At 40.3% G+C, this 16,892-nt stretch overlaps 2 protein-coding genes across 3 annotated transcripts in view; one reads left to right on the forward strand and one right to left on the reverse strand.

Annotated features, from left to right (window-relative positions):
* The window catches only part of UROS (uroporphyrinogen III synthase), a 29,086-nt gene extending 28,961 nt beyond the window's left edge, over positions 1–125 (reverse strand). The window contains exon 1 of the mRNA XM_087725972.1: positions 23–125. The gene's annotated coding sequence lies outside the window, so the exon portion shown is untranslated. The remainder of the gene's footprint in view (positions 1–22) is intronic.
* On the forward strand, positions 4–12,466 carry BCCIP (BRCA2 and CDKN1A interacting protein). Of its 2 annotated transcripts, XR_015698085.1 has the most exons (8): positions 4–334; positions 3,240–3,314; positions 5,329–5,409; positions 8,407–8,493; positions 9,202–9,389; positions 9,812–9,983; positions 11,015–11,996; positions 12,114–12,466. XR_015698085.1 is itself a non-coding variant. In XM_087725969.1 (7 exons), exons 1-7 carry the CDS (start codon positions 173–175, stop codon positions 11,183–11,185), a joined length of 936 nt encoding a protein of 311 aa, XP_087582095.1. In that variant the 5' UTR covers positions 4–172; the 3' UTR covers positions 11,186–12,466. The 2 variants fall into 2 exon arrangements, 1 of the variants encoding a protein (XP_087582095.1); XM_087725969.1 differs by having other exon boundaries at positions 11,015–12,466.
* Positions 12,467–16,892: the final 4,426 nt, after the last annotated feature.

Consider the following 16,892-nt stretch of genomic DNA (forward strand, 5'->3'; position numbering starts at 1 on the left):
AGGAGGCATCGCGGCTCCGAACCTTGTTGAGACTCGTCGGCTCCTTTCCTCTCCCAGAGCGGTCCTCGCCTTGGCTTTTCGCTTCCCCTCCAAACGGCTGTTTCCGGCTAGCGAGCGCCAGCGCATGCGCGTCGAGGAGGAAACGCGAGGGCGCGCGAGAGAGAAATGAAACATGGCCACTGAGGCGAAACGCAGGAAGGCGGACGGGCCTTCAAAGTCTCGGCTGGTGGAAGAAGAAGAAGAGGCGGAGGAGGAGGAGGAAGGCAGCGAAGACGGGGACTCCGATTCGGAGCTGGAGAGCGATAGCGAAGAGGACGACGAAGAAATTAACGAGGTGAGGTGAATCTCCTCATCCCCACCTCAGCCCGGCGGCTTCTCTTCCAACCTCGCCGAGACTTTTCCCGGCTTCTCGGTTAGAGTTGTCGGCAGCCTGGAAGTCCGGAGAGTTGCTGGTTGCTGGCCTTGGCTTCGTTTCCCCTCCCCTCCCCCGAAAAGATCCCACCGTTTATGGTCCTGCCTGGGAAATGCCTTCCGTTTCCAACTTTTGCTTCCCATTCGCTCCGAATTGGAGAGAGAGAGAGAGAGTCCTCGCTTTACGGCCGCAAGGGACCCCAGAATTTACATTGCTCAGTGGGGAAATTGGGTTGTGTGACTTTTGCCCCGCTTTCCCGACTTTCCTTGCAGCGTTTTGAGTGAATCGCGGCGGTTGTTAAATGAGTAACACGGTTGTTAAGTGGATCTGGTCTCTCCCATTTTTGCTTGTCAGAAGAAGCATCTCTCTCTCTCTCTCTCTCTCTCTCTCTCTCTCTCTCTCTCTCTCTCTCTCTCTCTCTCTCTCTCTCTCGCGCACACACACACACACACACACACACACACACACACACACCCTACCTGGGACTGTGGGAAGAAATACCCACCTGGTTCAATCTGGTCTCTCCCATTTTTACTTGTCAGAAGAAGCATCTCCCTCCCTCCATCTCTCTCTCCCCCTCCCTCTCTTTCTCTCTCCCTCCATCTCTCCCTCCATCTCTCTCTCTCTCTCTCTCACACACACACACACATACACACACCCCTACACACCTACCTGGGACTGTGGGAAGAAATATCCATCTGGTTCAATCTGGTCTCCCTTTTTTGCTTGTCAGAAGAAGCATCTCTCCCCTCCTCTCCCTCCCTCCATCTCTCTCTCCCCCTCTTTCTCTCTCCCTCCCTCTCTCTCCCTCTCTCTCCCTCCATCTCTCTCTCTCCCTCTCTCTCTCCCTCCCTCCTCTCTCTCCCTCCCTCCATCTCTCTCTCTCTCACACACACACACACATACACACACCCCTACACCCCTACCTGGGACTGTGGGAAGAAATATCCATCTGGTTCAATCTGGTCTCTCCCTTTTTTGCTTATCAGAAGAAGCATCTCTCCCCTCCTCTCCCTCCCTCCATCTCTCTCTCTCTCTCTCACACACACACACCCCTACAAACCTACCTGGGACTGTGTGAAGAAATATCCATCTGGTTCAATTCCAAGCTGGGCGAAAGACACTGCAAACATGGGGACTGATTGGAAAGAAAGTTTAAGAATGAAGCAGAACCATATGGAGTTGAGAGTCTGTGTGTGTGGGGGGGGGTATTTAGACCTTCTTTTGGCCTTTGCACTTGAGCTTCCTGTGTGAGAACATGCAAAAGAGGAAATGCTTATCTAGGTGCTTGGCTGAGCTAATTTGGTTTACCTTTGGCTTATTGCTTATCTGAGCTCCCAAGTGAAGTTTGGACTGAAATGCCCTTAGGACAGTGGCTCTCAACCTTCTTAATGCAGTTAATACAGTTCCGCATGTTGTGGTGACCCCCAACCATAAAAAAATTTTTTTGTTGCTACTCTATAACTGCACTTTTGCTACTGTTATGAATCGTAATGTAGATTATTGATATCGGAAGACTGCTATCATATCACCCTTAAGTCCTTCTTTTCATTCAACCAGACTACACTGCGAGCTATACAGAGCTTGTAGGTCTGCACATATTCTCCCCTTATTAGAGAGATTTCCAGGGAGGGCAGACCATTTTTATCTAGGCTTCCTCCTCCAGGACACTAACCCGGTTACCACGTATGCAGTGGCAAAGTTCTGTCCATAAGAAAAAAATTGGCTACAGAAGTATAGTACCATCTTGTACCAATTATCTGGAGATACCTCTAACAATCTTTGGACCATTATGTTATTATCCACTTTTAATGTCAATACTTTTTAATTATATTTTAATGTTAGTATTTTTTAATATAGTGTAAAAACTAATGTGTATTGCTGGTCTTTGACTGTAATAAAGATTTTACTTACTTACATTCAATCAGACATAACCCATTTCCTGCAACTGTTCTTCATATGTTTGAGCTTCCAGTCCCCTAATCCTCTTGGTTGCTCTTCTTTGCACTTTTTCTAGACTAGAGTCTCCACATCTTTTTTATAGAGGCAGCCAACATCTTGTCTGCTCCTAAATTTTGGGTCTGAAAAGAATCACATCCTGGAGGCTGGACAACCTCGGCTGCTATACAATCAAACACACACATACACAGAGACATACAGTGGCTTTATTCCCAAAGCCTCCTTAACTAAGTTGCCTGTAGCTGCATTCACAAACTTGCTTACCCTGCCTGGATGGATCTTCAACCTGGTTTGGGGTTGTTTGCAGGAGTGCTCTTAACCTTGGTGGTGGTGGTAAGCTTAACCTTAATTTATTGGGCAAACGTCGTACATTTTTTATTTTTATTTTTTAAAGTTGTTTATTTTCTCTTTCAAGTTCATTCACAAATGTACACTCTTATAATTACCATTAATTATATCATTATCATTAATCATTGTTTTCTTACAAATATATAGAATACAGTTTGGGTCACTTTCTTGCCACCCCATTTTATTTTGCAACAACCTTGCTCCTATCTTCTCGAACTCCCTTCTCTGCCTTCTTCTTTCCTCCTCTCCTTCCTCCCTTTTTCTTCCCCTCTCTTTCCTCCCCTCCTCCTCTTCTCCCCTCTTACTTCCCCTCCTTTGCTTCCTCTGCCTTACCCTTTCTTCCTTTCCCTCCTCCTCCTCCTTCCTCCCTTCTTCTTCCCCTCTCGTTCCTCCCCCCTCCTCTTTTCTCCTCCCTCTTACCCTCTCTCCTATATTCTCTGGCAAATCTTTATATGGCTAGATTTTAAAAATTGATAAAGTTAGACGAATAGTAAAATGTATTATTTCTCTTGGTTCATAGGAAGTAAACATTGAATTTGAAGCACATACAGTAACTGATGATGATAAAAATGGAATAAACAAATTGCTACAACAGGTATGTATGTTTTCCTTATAACCCTGGATTTTAGTTTTTGTGTTTTAAAATAATGATTCTTCTAAATAATGAAACCGTTCTCAAATCATTGTGGATAAATGAGATTTTGTTTGTCACATTCTGAGGCCATAGGAGCCCTGGTAACGCAGTGGTTGGAATGCAGCATTGTAGGCTTACTCTACAGTTAGTAGATGCTTCAGGTTGACTCGGCCTTCCATCCTGCTGAGGTTGGTAAAATGATGACCCAGATTTTGCGGGCAAAATACCAACATTGTAAACTGCTCAGAGAGTAAAGCACTATGGAGCGGTATATAAGTCTAAATTAGTGGTTCCCAAACTTTTTCAGTCCACCGCCCCCTTGGTGCTACAAACTGATCCTCAGTGTCCCCCACCCAGTGGTGGAATTCAAATTTTTTTACTGCCCATTCTGTCGGCATGGCTTGGTGAGCGCGGCCGGGGGTGTGTGTGTGTCATGTGACTGGGTAGATTGCATGACATAAGGAAAATTTATTCAAAATCCAATTTAAAAACCTTTTTAATTAATGTTAATTCAACAAAATTGTTGAACATGATCCAGTGATACCAGATTTTCGAAGTCTGATAGTCATCAAGAACCTTAATAACTTGTAACTTAGTAAACTCATTAAAATTTAGTAACTACTTCACTGTTCAATAAATTCTTAATGTGATGAATGAGTTTGATGAAGTGATACCAGTTTCCCAACTTTTCTTTATTAATTTTTTTTATTTTCAAAACAAACACAACACATAAAATCTTTCTTCTTTACATACTGTAGAAAGTGTATCAGTTGGTTACAAAAGGCTTTCGTGCATCTCTTCCACAGTCATCAAGCATAATTCATATTAACTCAAGTATTTTAACTCAGATATTTATACATGTTACCCTTATATCTCCATTTTTATTTGACTATAATTGTTTAAACGTCCTTTATCATAACATGTACCAAGATTTAATATATAACCACATACTGGCATTTCATTTAATATTTCTAAAATCCTCCAATAATACTGAATCCTTATGTCCTATTCTAGCTAAATATCCATAATATTTAATAACAAACTTTTCTAATCCTCCTTTCCAAATCACTATTTGCAATTTTCATCCAGTTTCCTTATGTTGTACCCATACATATATAGGTTGTCATCATCACTCCTTTATTTGACTGTATCCTGTATCATAACATTTCCCCCCTAATAATCAAAACTTAACTGTATCTAACTTAGTTCTTTTTTATTAACTTTTGTATATAATCCAAAAGGATTTCTAATCTTCCTTTCAGGGTACCATTCAATATTCATATCTAATTATTACTTATCATAACACTACACATTGTATACATTATTATCATTATCAATTATTTATTTAACTATATCTATTATCACTAAATTTCACTAGGTTTAACTAGTTTTAAGTTATATTCTTCCATCTATCAACCTGTATCTTTCCAATAACAAAACAATCTCATATCTTCTGCCATTTGTGGTACCAATCCTCTAATCATCTTCTTGATCAGCTTTGTATGGACTTCTCTTAGCACCTCCTGCCGCCCCCCTTGCCTCTTAGTGCCCCCCTAAGTCATCCCACCGCCCACTTTGGGAACCACTGGTCTAAATACTATTGCTATTTTTAACTACATAGCAATACTATTTTGTTATTTGTGTGGCAGCTTATTGGGAGGGAAAGGAATACAAAGTTTACAATTATGAATTCCAATTTGATTTGAAAAGTATATAGCTGTGGGGCACGCTAATATACCAAGGTGGTTTGGAGTATTAAATTTCAGTAAAGAAAATGAGTGCTGAATGATTAGATATTATAAAATTAAATCATAAATACATTATGCAGAAAGTTATACGTTCATTTGAATACTGCCTTAATTCCTAGAAATGAATGCTACAGCTCTACCTGTCCAGCGCTAAAGTGGCTTTATCTGTCAAATCTGATTTCACATATAGATTATATTATATTAACGAAAAATCTCTTTTCTCTCAGCTATTTCTAAAGGCTCCTATTAATACAGGTAATCTGACTGATATATTGATACAACAAAATCACATTGGAAGTGTTATCAAGGTATGTGTCTTCTCATATTTTCTTAGTTTACATAATATTTTTGGGAGTCTACCGTGTTTCTCCGAAAATACGTCCCGAAACTTAACGCCTTGCCACATTTTTCGCATGGGCAGAAATATAAGCCCACCCCTGAAAATAAACCCCCTGGACAACCCCCCTCCAGCCAGGCAGAGCACCGCTCACTGACCTAGAGGTATCCCGAAGGTGCCAAGCCACGGGAGCCAGGAGGAGGCTTGTTGCCTTCGGGATACCGCTAGGTTGGGGAGTGGCATTCTGCCTGGCCGGAGGGGGAAGTTGCTGGGTAGCTGCTCCCTTGGGACCGGGTTCCTAAAGAGCCGGGCACAGCCTTGGGCAAAGCAGCCATGAGGTGACCACGCTCACGAGCAGCCATCCGGCAAATCCCCTCTCCAGCCAGGCAGAGCGCCATTCTCTGGCCTAGGGGATATCCCGGAATGTGTCAAGCCGCGGGAGCTGGGGGGTGGGCAGAGCGCCACATGGCTTAGTGCCTTAGTGATACCCCCTAGGTCAGTGAATGGCGCTTTGCCCGGCTGGAGAGGGGATTTGCCGGGCAGCTGCTTGTGAGCATGGTTACCTCATGGCTGCTTTGCCCCTGAGGCTGTGCCTGGCTCTTCAGGAGTCTGCTCGCAAGGGAGCAGCCGCCCAGCAACCCCAAAACAATAAGCCCTATGCCATATTTCATGTGGCAAAAGAAAATAAGACCCTGTTGTATTTTCTGGGAAACACGGTAGAATAAGATTTTAGTCATGCCCTCCCATTTTGGTGGCTCTTATATCATGCATTTATCTGTGAGTATCTTATTCTGAAAACCATACATTGCTGAAGGTTCATCTACACAATGCTCAAGTTTCTAGGTCCGTTTAAATTAAGCCCCACCCACAAAATTAGCCCTAATTAAGACCCCACTCACCTCAGGGTTCATGGGGTGGAGCGAGGCACAGACAAATATTGATCAGTATATAAGCTAGGGTGGGGATGGGGGGTGGGTGGAGCTGCCTTACTTACCAGGCCTCGAAGACCCTGACACCTGCCTCACCTTCTTCTGCACTGGCTTGCCGCTACTTGCAAGCATCGCCTGGCCTCCGTTTCACCTTCAGATGCCTTCCGGAAGGCATCTGCAGCCGATAACAGAGCTCCGGATCAATCTGGAGCTCTATTATCAGGTGCAGAGGGCTTTCCGGGAGGCATCTGAAGGTGAAACAGAGGCCAGGTCAATGCATGCGAGCGGCGCCAAGTGGCCACAGAAGAAATGGGCCAGCATCTGGCACCTGCTGGGCGGGGCTGTTGGTGCCACCGCCACGAAGTGAGTCAATAATTGGAACCCTCCAAAAAGAAGGCCTAGCTGATTTTTCAGGTGTCAAAAGAAAATAAGAATCGGCCTCCTTTTTGGAGAAACACAGTACTGAAAAAGATGAAGCTGCCCATAGTTATATTTCAGATACTAGGTAGAATTGTTCAAGTTCACCTTCTACATAATTAATTATGTACTTTAGCAAATTGAGGAAAGTTCCATTTCCTGCATTATTGCAGTTCTAAATATTGATCAGTATATAAGCAAGTACAAAGTTGCTTGGAAAACCAAGATTGTACAAACATGTTTGTAGGATTTGAGCTGATTAAGATTGCTTAGAAAGCATACATTTGAGTCCTGCCAGCTGTCATTACAATTGCAGATAGTTATCGTTAAAGAAAAAAAGTTTCAAGGGCATTGAAAATAAAACTGCCAATTCAGTACAATCATAACATATATAACCAGAATTGGAATACTGTGCAATGTGTAATTTTGGTCATCATAAACGTGAGAGTGTCTTGTGGAATTGAAGAGATGCATAAAAATGACAATGGCAACGAAATTATTAACGAACTAGAAGGTTATATTTGCAGATAACGCTCTCATGGAAATGATACAACCAAATCAATGGGTTTTATATCTTTACTGTGCTTAATAAACATGTTTCTGAATAATCTTGTTTATTTAATAACAAGAATGTATGTACTCCACTGCTCCCAAAATTTCAAGCACTTTACAATATAAATACATTTTCTTCTTTTTGTTCCAATTCTATGGTTAGTTACAAATTCCCAGGTGTTCGCCAATGTTAATATTCTAAGTTTTAATTTGGATAAGTTTCCTGACTCTCCTTAAGTATTAAGATGGACTTTGCTGTGTGTGCTACAAGATCAATGAAAGTGACAAATGCAAAAAAAAAATTACCATATTTTTCGGATTATAAGACACACCAAGATTTTGAAGAGGCAAATTTTTTAAAAAAAAATCGCACTCTGCAGACCTCCCAAAAATGGCCTTTTTTCATCAAAAAAAAGGGCATGCGTAGCCTTTAAGAGGCTTCCAGATTGTTCCGGGGGGAGGAGGGAACGAGCAAAAAATGGCCCGTTTTTCACTCATTTTTGCCCTCCCCAGCCCCCAGGAGCACTCTGGAAGAAGCCTAAAGGCTATGCATGGCCATTTTTGCAAAGAGGGCAGGATTTTGGGAGGCCAAAAATGCTTTATTCAGACGCATCCAGATTTTCACTCTCTTTTTTTGGGGAAAAAAGATGCGCCTTAAAGTCCGAAAAATACAGTATTTCATAAATGTTGATTCCACAGATGTGGTACTTTGAATTGATTTATCCTTGGGTTCTATAATGCAGATAGTTAAGATAGTTTCTCTGGTGTTGAGAAACTAAATAATGCTGCCTCTTCCAATGAAATATTCTTTTTTCTACTGAATATAACTCTTTATGTTACATTGCTCTGAAAAATCAGCCTGTATATTTTAACTTAAATAGAGCTAGCCTTTTCAATTGCTTTGGTTATTTTTTGATTTGTTGAGACTACAAATTCTATTGTCCACGTGGACAGGAAATTCAGAGAGTTGAAGCATGTTCAGTTAGGAGGGCCATATTGGAAAAAAATACTTTAAAATATTGAACAGAATAAGCAACAGCTATATTTAATTGTTTATTTTCTTTTCATAGCAAACTGAAGTCACAGAGGAAAGTGATGACGAAGATAATGATGAGGTTTTTGGCTTTATAAGCCTCTTAAATTTAACAGAAAGGAAGGTCAGTGATCATGAGCATATAAAAATCAATATTGTAAAGCAGTTGTAAAGCTAGTCCTTGTTTAGCAACTGTATTTGGGATCTGTTAAGCAAAATGGTCACTAAATAAAAAAATCACGTGACTGGGACTGTGCTTTCTAGCTGGAAAGAGAAACTACTCAGTTTCACACTTCTAGCTTGTGTTTGCCTCCTAATTGTTTCCCCTAGGGGCTCCCATGTTACACCCCTTTTAGGCGGCCTGCACTGGTTGCCGGTTGTCTTCCGGGTGCGATTCAAGGTACTAATTATGACCTTTAAAGCGCTCCGTGGCTTAGGCCCAGGGTACCTGCGAGACCACCTGCTGCCACTGGTAGCTTCCCACCATCCAATGCTACTATATCACATATTCAATATTTTTAATATTTTAATAACCAAGTATAATTGGTTTACTTTGTAGTACAGTCTATATATGTATTTTATTTTATTACACTTTCTGGGAAGGGTCTCTGGGCTTCATCAGACAAAAACGGGTAAATGACAAAAAGTTCAAGCATTTCTGTTGGGAGAATTGAATGGATAATTTTAAAAGAAATCCTTTCAAATTATTAAAAGCTGTGATTTTCCTACGTCTTAAAAAAAAAAAAAAGCCCAGTAGTTTGCTTTTCAAGTTGTCTTATGTAAAAAATTATTTTGTACCTCAAAAAAAAAAAATCTGCCTTTTGATTCCTAGGGTACTGAATGTGCTGAGCAAATTAAAGAACTGGTCTTAAGTCAGTGTGAAAAGAACTGTGAGCAGAATGTGGTTGAGCAGCTGGATAAGCTTTTAAGTGACACCACTAAGCCTGTGGGCTTCCTACTGAGTGAAAGATTCATTAATGTTCCTCCCCAGATTGCTCTGCCTATGCACCAGCAACTGCAGTAAGTGCTTCTCCCAAATCATTTTTGAACTGTAATTTTTATCCTTGGATGACCTCTGGAACCTTATTTAAATGGAAATATCTAGAATAGGAGGGGGGGGGAAGAGAAAATACATGTGAGCCAAAGAAATGAAGCCTAGCATTTTAATATTGTTGTTTAATATGGCCTTTAATTCAAACTTAACTGTGAATAGATTATTTTACTTAATTATGGAAATATTGTTTTATAAGGGACATAAATATTTAGTAATATATCGCAGGCCAATTGAATTATGTAGTTTTCAGAGCAGCACAGTAGCTGGAGAATACATTAAAACAATCACATTTTCTTCTAAACATTAAAATGTTACTGTAGTGGTTACAGTTTGTTGGAATGATGGCTGGATATAACAGAAGTGCTTTTCCCTTGATCTTTACTTCTAGGAAAGAAATAGTGGAAGCTCAGCGTACGAACAAACCTTGTGGCAAATGCTACTTCTACCTTCTCATTAGCAAGACTTACACTAACAAGAAGAATGCTAAGAAAAGAGGAAGTGGGACCCACCAGAAAACAGAGCTAATGTTTTCCAACGCCGAAGAAGAATTCTTCTATGAGGTGAAATTATTATTTCAATTTCCCAAGTGCATTTTGATTCACATTTCCTTATTACATGTATACACTGCCCTATTCCCAGCAAATTTAGGCAGTGTTGCAGTTTTGTGGTTTAACCTTTATATTTCTAGTGTGAAAACAACAATTGAATATAGACAATAAATTGTTTGGCATGTATAACTACCATAGTGATAAACCCAAGTATGATTTGACAACTTACCTTCTGCCCCTGTGTCCTTAATCTGTGGATTACTACTACAAATAGAAAAGTTTGGGTCTTTAGAGCTGGATTCTCCACTGTTTCAAATCTGAAACAACTGTTTAACCTGGTTCCACCACAAAACCGCGGAAGACAAAATCGCGCTCGACGAAAGCACGCATTTGACGTCATCACAGTGCAACGAAAACATCGCACTATGATCGAAAAATGTAAAAATAAAGCGAAAACCTTACCCTAACCCCCCCAAACCTAACCCTAAATCTAACCCTAAACGTAACCCTTAATCTAACGCTAAACCTAACGCTAACCCTTAACCTAACGCTAAACGTAACCCTAACGCTCTAAACCTAACCCTTAACCTAACCCTAACCCTTACCTTTATGTGAATCGGCTTGCTTTAATTTTAATTTTATTTCAATTTTTAATTTTTTTCGTCGCGCTGTGATGACGTCAAATGCGTGCTTTCGTCGAGCGCGATTTTGTCCTCCGCGGTTTTGACAGGTCACGGTTTAACCTTACGACAGAGGAATGGTAATTTACGCTGTCTCCACTGTCCTGACTTATATCCTGATTTAGGTGGAGGCAGCTCCAAATCATTTGATTAGTTTATTTTTTTTTTTAATTTTACCTTTATTTGTAAGGTAAAATAAAAATAAAATAAAATAAAAAAATTGATTAGGAATTTCAGTTATAGCTGGTTTTCATTAAATGTCTTGCTTGGTGTTTAATTTTGTATTCTCTAATTATATGGTAGTTTCTCCACTTGAGAAAGAATCCAAATCAATTTTAACTTTTTTTTTAAAAAAAAAAATAGCAATCAGTGCTGAAATTCAGTTACTCAGTAGAAGAAGAGAGCGACTCGTGTTTGGGAGGCAGATGGTCTTTTGAAGATGCACCTATGAAGCCCTTACGGACAGTGATGGTCATCCCTGCTGACAGGATGAGTGCCATCATGGAGAAGTTCAAAGAATACCTTTCCGTCTAGACCATTTTCTATGCAAACCGTATTGAAGGATGAAGTCATAAGATGTTGACATTTGAGTCATAAATGGACATTTTTAAAAAAAAAAAACAAAACAACCTAGTTTGCATTCTTTCAAGGTTTCCTTCACGTTATAAAATGTCGGGTATATTCTGCAACATTTTTTGTACGCTGTGAGTTGGTCATTTAAAATTGTGTAATCGGGGTTTTTAAATAATTGTCAATATTTATTTGCTACATACTTTCCCTACTGAGTTTTGTGTGTCGAATATATCGTCATTTGTTCAGTTATATTCAGCAGTCTCATGTGTCAAGTTGCAAAAACAATTTGGTCTGTCATACCTAATCCATAGAAAAGACCACTCTTTTATAGAATGTTCAAATTTAGAACTACGCTGAATGAGTGTTAGTTACAACAGGTCCCTACTCCTTAGAGCTGTCATAGTGTCCCATACTTCCATGATCGTGATTTGCAACCTCTGCTAGCTTCTGCTAATGGGAAACCTGGTAGGAAATTGCAAGTCATTGTCATGAGGTCCTTGTTTTATGATGGCAACTGGAACTGCTGAAGCTTGTCACTAAGCATTATCCTGTGGGTTATCATTTGGCTGAGAACTGTATCATTTAATGATGGAATTTTTGGTCCCAATTAACTTTGTTAAGTAAGAATTATCTATACCAGAGGTGTCAAACTTGTGGCCCGCGGGCTGGATGCATCACGCCCACCCCCAGTTTAGCGAAGGGGAAAAAGTCACGATACATCACGTGACGACAACGTGAGGTTGGGAGTTTGACACCCATGATCTATACCAGTGTTTCTCAACCTTGGCAACTTGAAGATGTCCGGACTTCAACTCCCAGAATTCCCCAGCCAGCAAATGCTGGCTGGGGAATTCTGGGAGTTGAAGTCGGACATCTTCAAGTTGCCAAGGTTGAGAAACACTGATCTATACTAATAGAGCTTTCAGTATGAAACTTATTAAATAATGCATAATTCATTTGGGAGTTCAAGTTCTTCATCATACTTTCTATTTCCATTTGCTGTTTTTTGTTTCTGAAATAATTTATGCAGAATAGTCTTATTTTTACTAGCAGGCAAATTACTGAAATAATGTTAACTGAATTTATTTGATTTGGGTGTTGCACAATCCAAAGCGAGCCGATCACAATATGGCAGAGAGAGTAAAAGGTAATATAATTCCAAAAGCCAAAAGAAATATAATATTGAGGTGTCAAGACTACAAATCTGTTAAGATATCAAATAAATAAAGATGCATATTTTAAGATTTTGTTTTAATCATTATCACTGTTTTATTTTTCATATCAACAAACACTTCAGAACATTGCAGGATCGTTTTTGACAGCATTTTCTGTCACACAATAGTTACCTGAACGTATTTGACAAGTTCACAAAACTCGACCGGGTAACAAAAACCTCCTTTAACTTCCCATTAACAAGGATTTAACACATATACCCTGTAATCAAGAATTCATCAAATTGAATCAAGTTAATGTCCACTGCTTGTGTGAAAATGATTTTATCTAGTCTCCTTTTCAAATCATCCAAATTGGCTACCATTACAGGGCGGGGCATAACCTTTTCCTAGGGGGTCACAGCAACACTTGTAATAACAACACAAATAATTCATACACCATTCGAAAGCCCATCAAAAACTGAGTTTATTGACACGATTTAATAGTCAGTATGACCACCATTAGCCCTTCGAACAGCATTCAAACGAGGTGGATAAGAACACAACAAATCTTCAAACAGTTCCGTTCGATTTTCCAGATTTTTCAACACAGTTTCCAAATTCATTCTCAAAGTTTCAACCGAAACAAATTTAACATTTAATAGCTCATTCAATTCAGTTTTTTATGGGCTTTAAAATGAGGTGTCGCGGAAGTTGTAAACTGCTGTCGATCTTGCTGTGACCCCCTAGGAAAAGGTTATGCCCCGCCCTCTGGAAAATCTGGAAAATCGAACGGAACTGTTTGAAGATTTGTTGTGTTCTTATCCACCTCGTTTGAATGCTGTTCGAAGGGCTAATGGTGGTCATACTGACTATTAAATCGTGTCAATAAACTCAGTTTTTGATGGGCTTTCGAATGGTGTATGAATTATTTGTGTTGTTATTACAAGTGTTGCTGTGACCCCCTAGGAAAAGGTTATGCCCCGCCCTGTACTACATATTCCGTAGTTTTAAGCACGTCTAAAAAGTTTGGTTCTAAGAGGAAATGTAGAAAAACATTTACTTTTAAGCCTCTGCAAAATAGGATGCTTCAACTCTCCTTGAAGCAGTGGTAATAGACAGTCTTCAGGTGCTGCAAATTAAATATAGCATAGTTCTTGGCTAGAGAATATTCTTCAAAAGCTATAAATCCTCTTTGTAGTGTTTTCCAGCTGTAGCATTTTCCAGGTGTATGGACTTCAAATCCCAGAATTCTACAATTAGCATGCCATTGATGAGAATCCTGGGAATTGAAGTCTACACACTGGAAGTTACCAAAATTGCAAAACAGTTGCTTCAGTGTATAGCCGTGATGGCGAACCTATGACACACGTGCCCGAAGTGGTACGCATAGCCATGTTGCCTGGCACGTGTGGCGTGGCCCATTCCATTTCCGGGTTTCTGGCGCACATGCATGTGTTACGATCAGCTGGTCTTCGTCTGTGTGGCAGTGCCGGAAACTGGAAGACTAGTCATCCATTTTCCGGCATGAACATACACGCCGGCCAGCTGATTATTGTGCGTGCATATGCCAGTAACTGGAAGACTAGTTGGCCAGTGCACATCGGACACCGGAAGTTTATTTTCTGGCACAGAGCCGAGGTGGCGCAGTGGTTAAATGCAGCACTGCAGGCTACTTCAGCTGACTGCAGTTCAGCAATTCGGCTGTTCAAATCCCACTAGGCTCAAGGTTGACTCAGCCTTCCATCCTTCCGAGGTGGGTAAAATGAGGACCCGGATTGTTGTTGGGGGCAATATGCTGACTCTGTAAACCGCTTAGAGAGGGCTGAAAGCCCTATGAAGCGGTATATAAGTCTAACTATTGCTACATGCATGCCCCCTGGGCAGCTCCTCTTCCAGCTTGTGGTTCAGACGAGTGCGCGCCATCACTGATGTATAGTTTACAGAAACTCAGAGGAACTAACATTCCCCCCCCCCCAATTTCAAAGGATCCAGGAGTAACAATATTTTCCTGCTGTCACGTAGAATCTATTCCTTCTGAAATGTTTTAAGAGGATTACCAGCCTATATACAAGTGCACATTAAGCCTACTGTGTTGATAAATATAATAGGAGACATGGGTGTTTGATCTGCAAGCATAGCCCTGGAATTACTAGATTTTCATCTCTAGAAAGTACCATGGATTTTGTTTCTTAAATCTTAACAGTCGTCTGCGTGTCAAAGTAGGTTTGTTGGTTTACAAATAGTCTCTTGGCTTATTTGATTATTTTTTTAAAAAAAAAACATGTTCCGGTTTTAAATAACAAAACAGACAAGCTGAGCTGCAAACTCATTTTAACATTTCTAAGAAAGATTTTAATCTTTTATTCCCTGTTTCAGTAAATAAGAAGTATTTAAATCAAAATTCATTATTTATACAGGAAAGCAAATCACCTATACCGATCTGCAAGTAAGCCATATAATACAAATAGTCCTATTAACTAAACTTATAATGAATATATTGATACGACTGTAGCTTATCTGCGAGGCTGTGAATCAAGTTCCAGTGGAACATCCATGACCTGGATGACAGAGAATATCCATAGACAAATAGTAAGGTATGTACATACGGTAGTTGCTTTTCCTAAAAAGTATTTGATAAAATCCAATGGTTGTCTGTGAATTGGGATGCCCAAAGCCTCCGAGATAAGCCTAATAATTCCTGGCAGATCTTGATTTGAAATCCCTGAGATCTATCTAGCATGGGAAATCTACATAATATGACGCAGAAGTAATGAAGTAGTTGGACCAATAAGCAGTTTTCCTTTGACTAAAATGAAGGTTCACAGGCATCAATATCCTGAAATCTTTGTATTTATGAAGATGAGTTCCACTGGCATTTAAAAAGGTGATAATCTAGCTCTTATCCACTGTACTCAGGCAGAAGATCATTGAATGCTGCTATATCTAGATAATCACTTTCCATATATACAGACACATGCACAAGTGTGTAAAATCAGGAATGCTTCCAGTAGCCATGCCTGCCGTCAATAACTGAAATGAAAAGAGTTGAATTTGAGGGTAATGAAATTCAAAGCAACACCAAAAAAAAAACAACCCCAACATATCATTATGCCTTAGGCAGTATTTCAATTTCCTTGATTAAATCAGAATTTAGAAATTTTTCATTAGAAAAGCTTTGGGGATTTGAAACTCTCCTGAGTAATAGCCAAAGCAAAGCTCTCTGAACTGCGAGATAGAACACAATCAGCAACTTTGCTTGCACAGGCTACTCCAGTAATATAGAAAAATGAATGGGGGGGAAAAAAAGCTTCGTCACGTCTGATGATATTGCTAAGATGATTTTTATAGCATTTTCAGCTACAGCACGCTGTACTAAATTCGCGGAATACAAATCATCTGGGATCCTCATGAAGTTACGGTATCTATCTTTTAAACATTTTTTATTAGGTTATAGAATAAAACACAAAAATATGAAAGCAAATAATGGGACATAGTGGGGAGGAAAAGAAAATTGAGGAGAGAGAAGAACAAAGCATTGACTTCGACTCTCTGTCGCAGTAGAATAAATCATTAACACTGAACCTCAAATTTTTACTTATTCCATAATAATATAAACTAGCCATTTCTATAATAACAAATCGATTTAATCGGTTAAAACCCAAAATCAAAGTTTCATTCCCCCCCCCCCCTCAAGCACAAAGTCCGGAAGCGGTCTTATATTCTTTTCTTTAATCACAGCAGCCGAGGTGGCGCAGTGGTTAGGGTACAGTACTGCAGGCCACTTCAGCTGACTGTTATCTGCAATTCAGCGGTTCTAATCTCACCGGCTCAAGGTTGACTCAGCCTTCCTTCCGAGGTGGGTGAAATGAGGACCCAGACTGTGGGGGCGATATGCTGACTCTGTAAACCGCTTAGAGAGGGCTGAAAGCCCTATGAAGCGGTATATAAGTCTAACTGCTGTTGCTATTGCTATTGCTAATTTAGCCAGTCTCTGCCAGCTCCATCAACTTCTGTAGCCATTTGTCCATAGCGGGAATTGAAATGTCCTTCCATTTTTTGTGCAAACAATAGTGCTGCTGCCATCAACATATATATAAGATCAAGGTTCCAAATTTTTTTCTGTCTTTATGAAGTTCTAGTATAAATTAGTACAAAGGGCAAAGAGGAGGTGCAGTAGTTGCCAATCTCACAACATTCAGAAGGTTCCAGATCCATCCATGTCATGAGCAGTCCAAAACAGGAAAAAGGCATCTGTATGTGTTAGGGTTCACCGACAAATGCGCGCACGACAAAAGCATGCCGACAAAACCACGGTGAGAAAACAGCGAGGTCGAAATCGCGCCGACAACAGCGCGCCGACAAAAGCGCCCCATCAACAAACAATGCGAAAACAAGCTAATAACCCTAACCCCAACCCTAAACCTAACCCTAATCGCGCTTTTGTCGGCGCGCTGTTGTGGCCGTGATTTCGACCTCGCTGTTTTCTCGCCTCGGTTTTCTCGCTCTGCTTTTGT

The sequence above is a fragment of the Thamnophis sirtalis genome, unplaced genomic scaffold (genome assembly GCF_051295495.1).
Source record: "Thamnophis sirtalis isolate CommonGarterSnake01/CBP01778 unplaced genomic scaffold, rThaSir2_p1.2 scaffold_11, whole genome shotgun sequence".
Classification (NCBI taxonomy): Eukaryota; Metazoa; Chordata; class Lepidosauria; order Squamata; family Natricidae; genus Thamnophis; species Thamnophis sirtalis.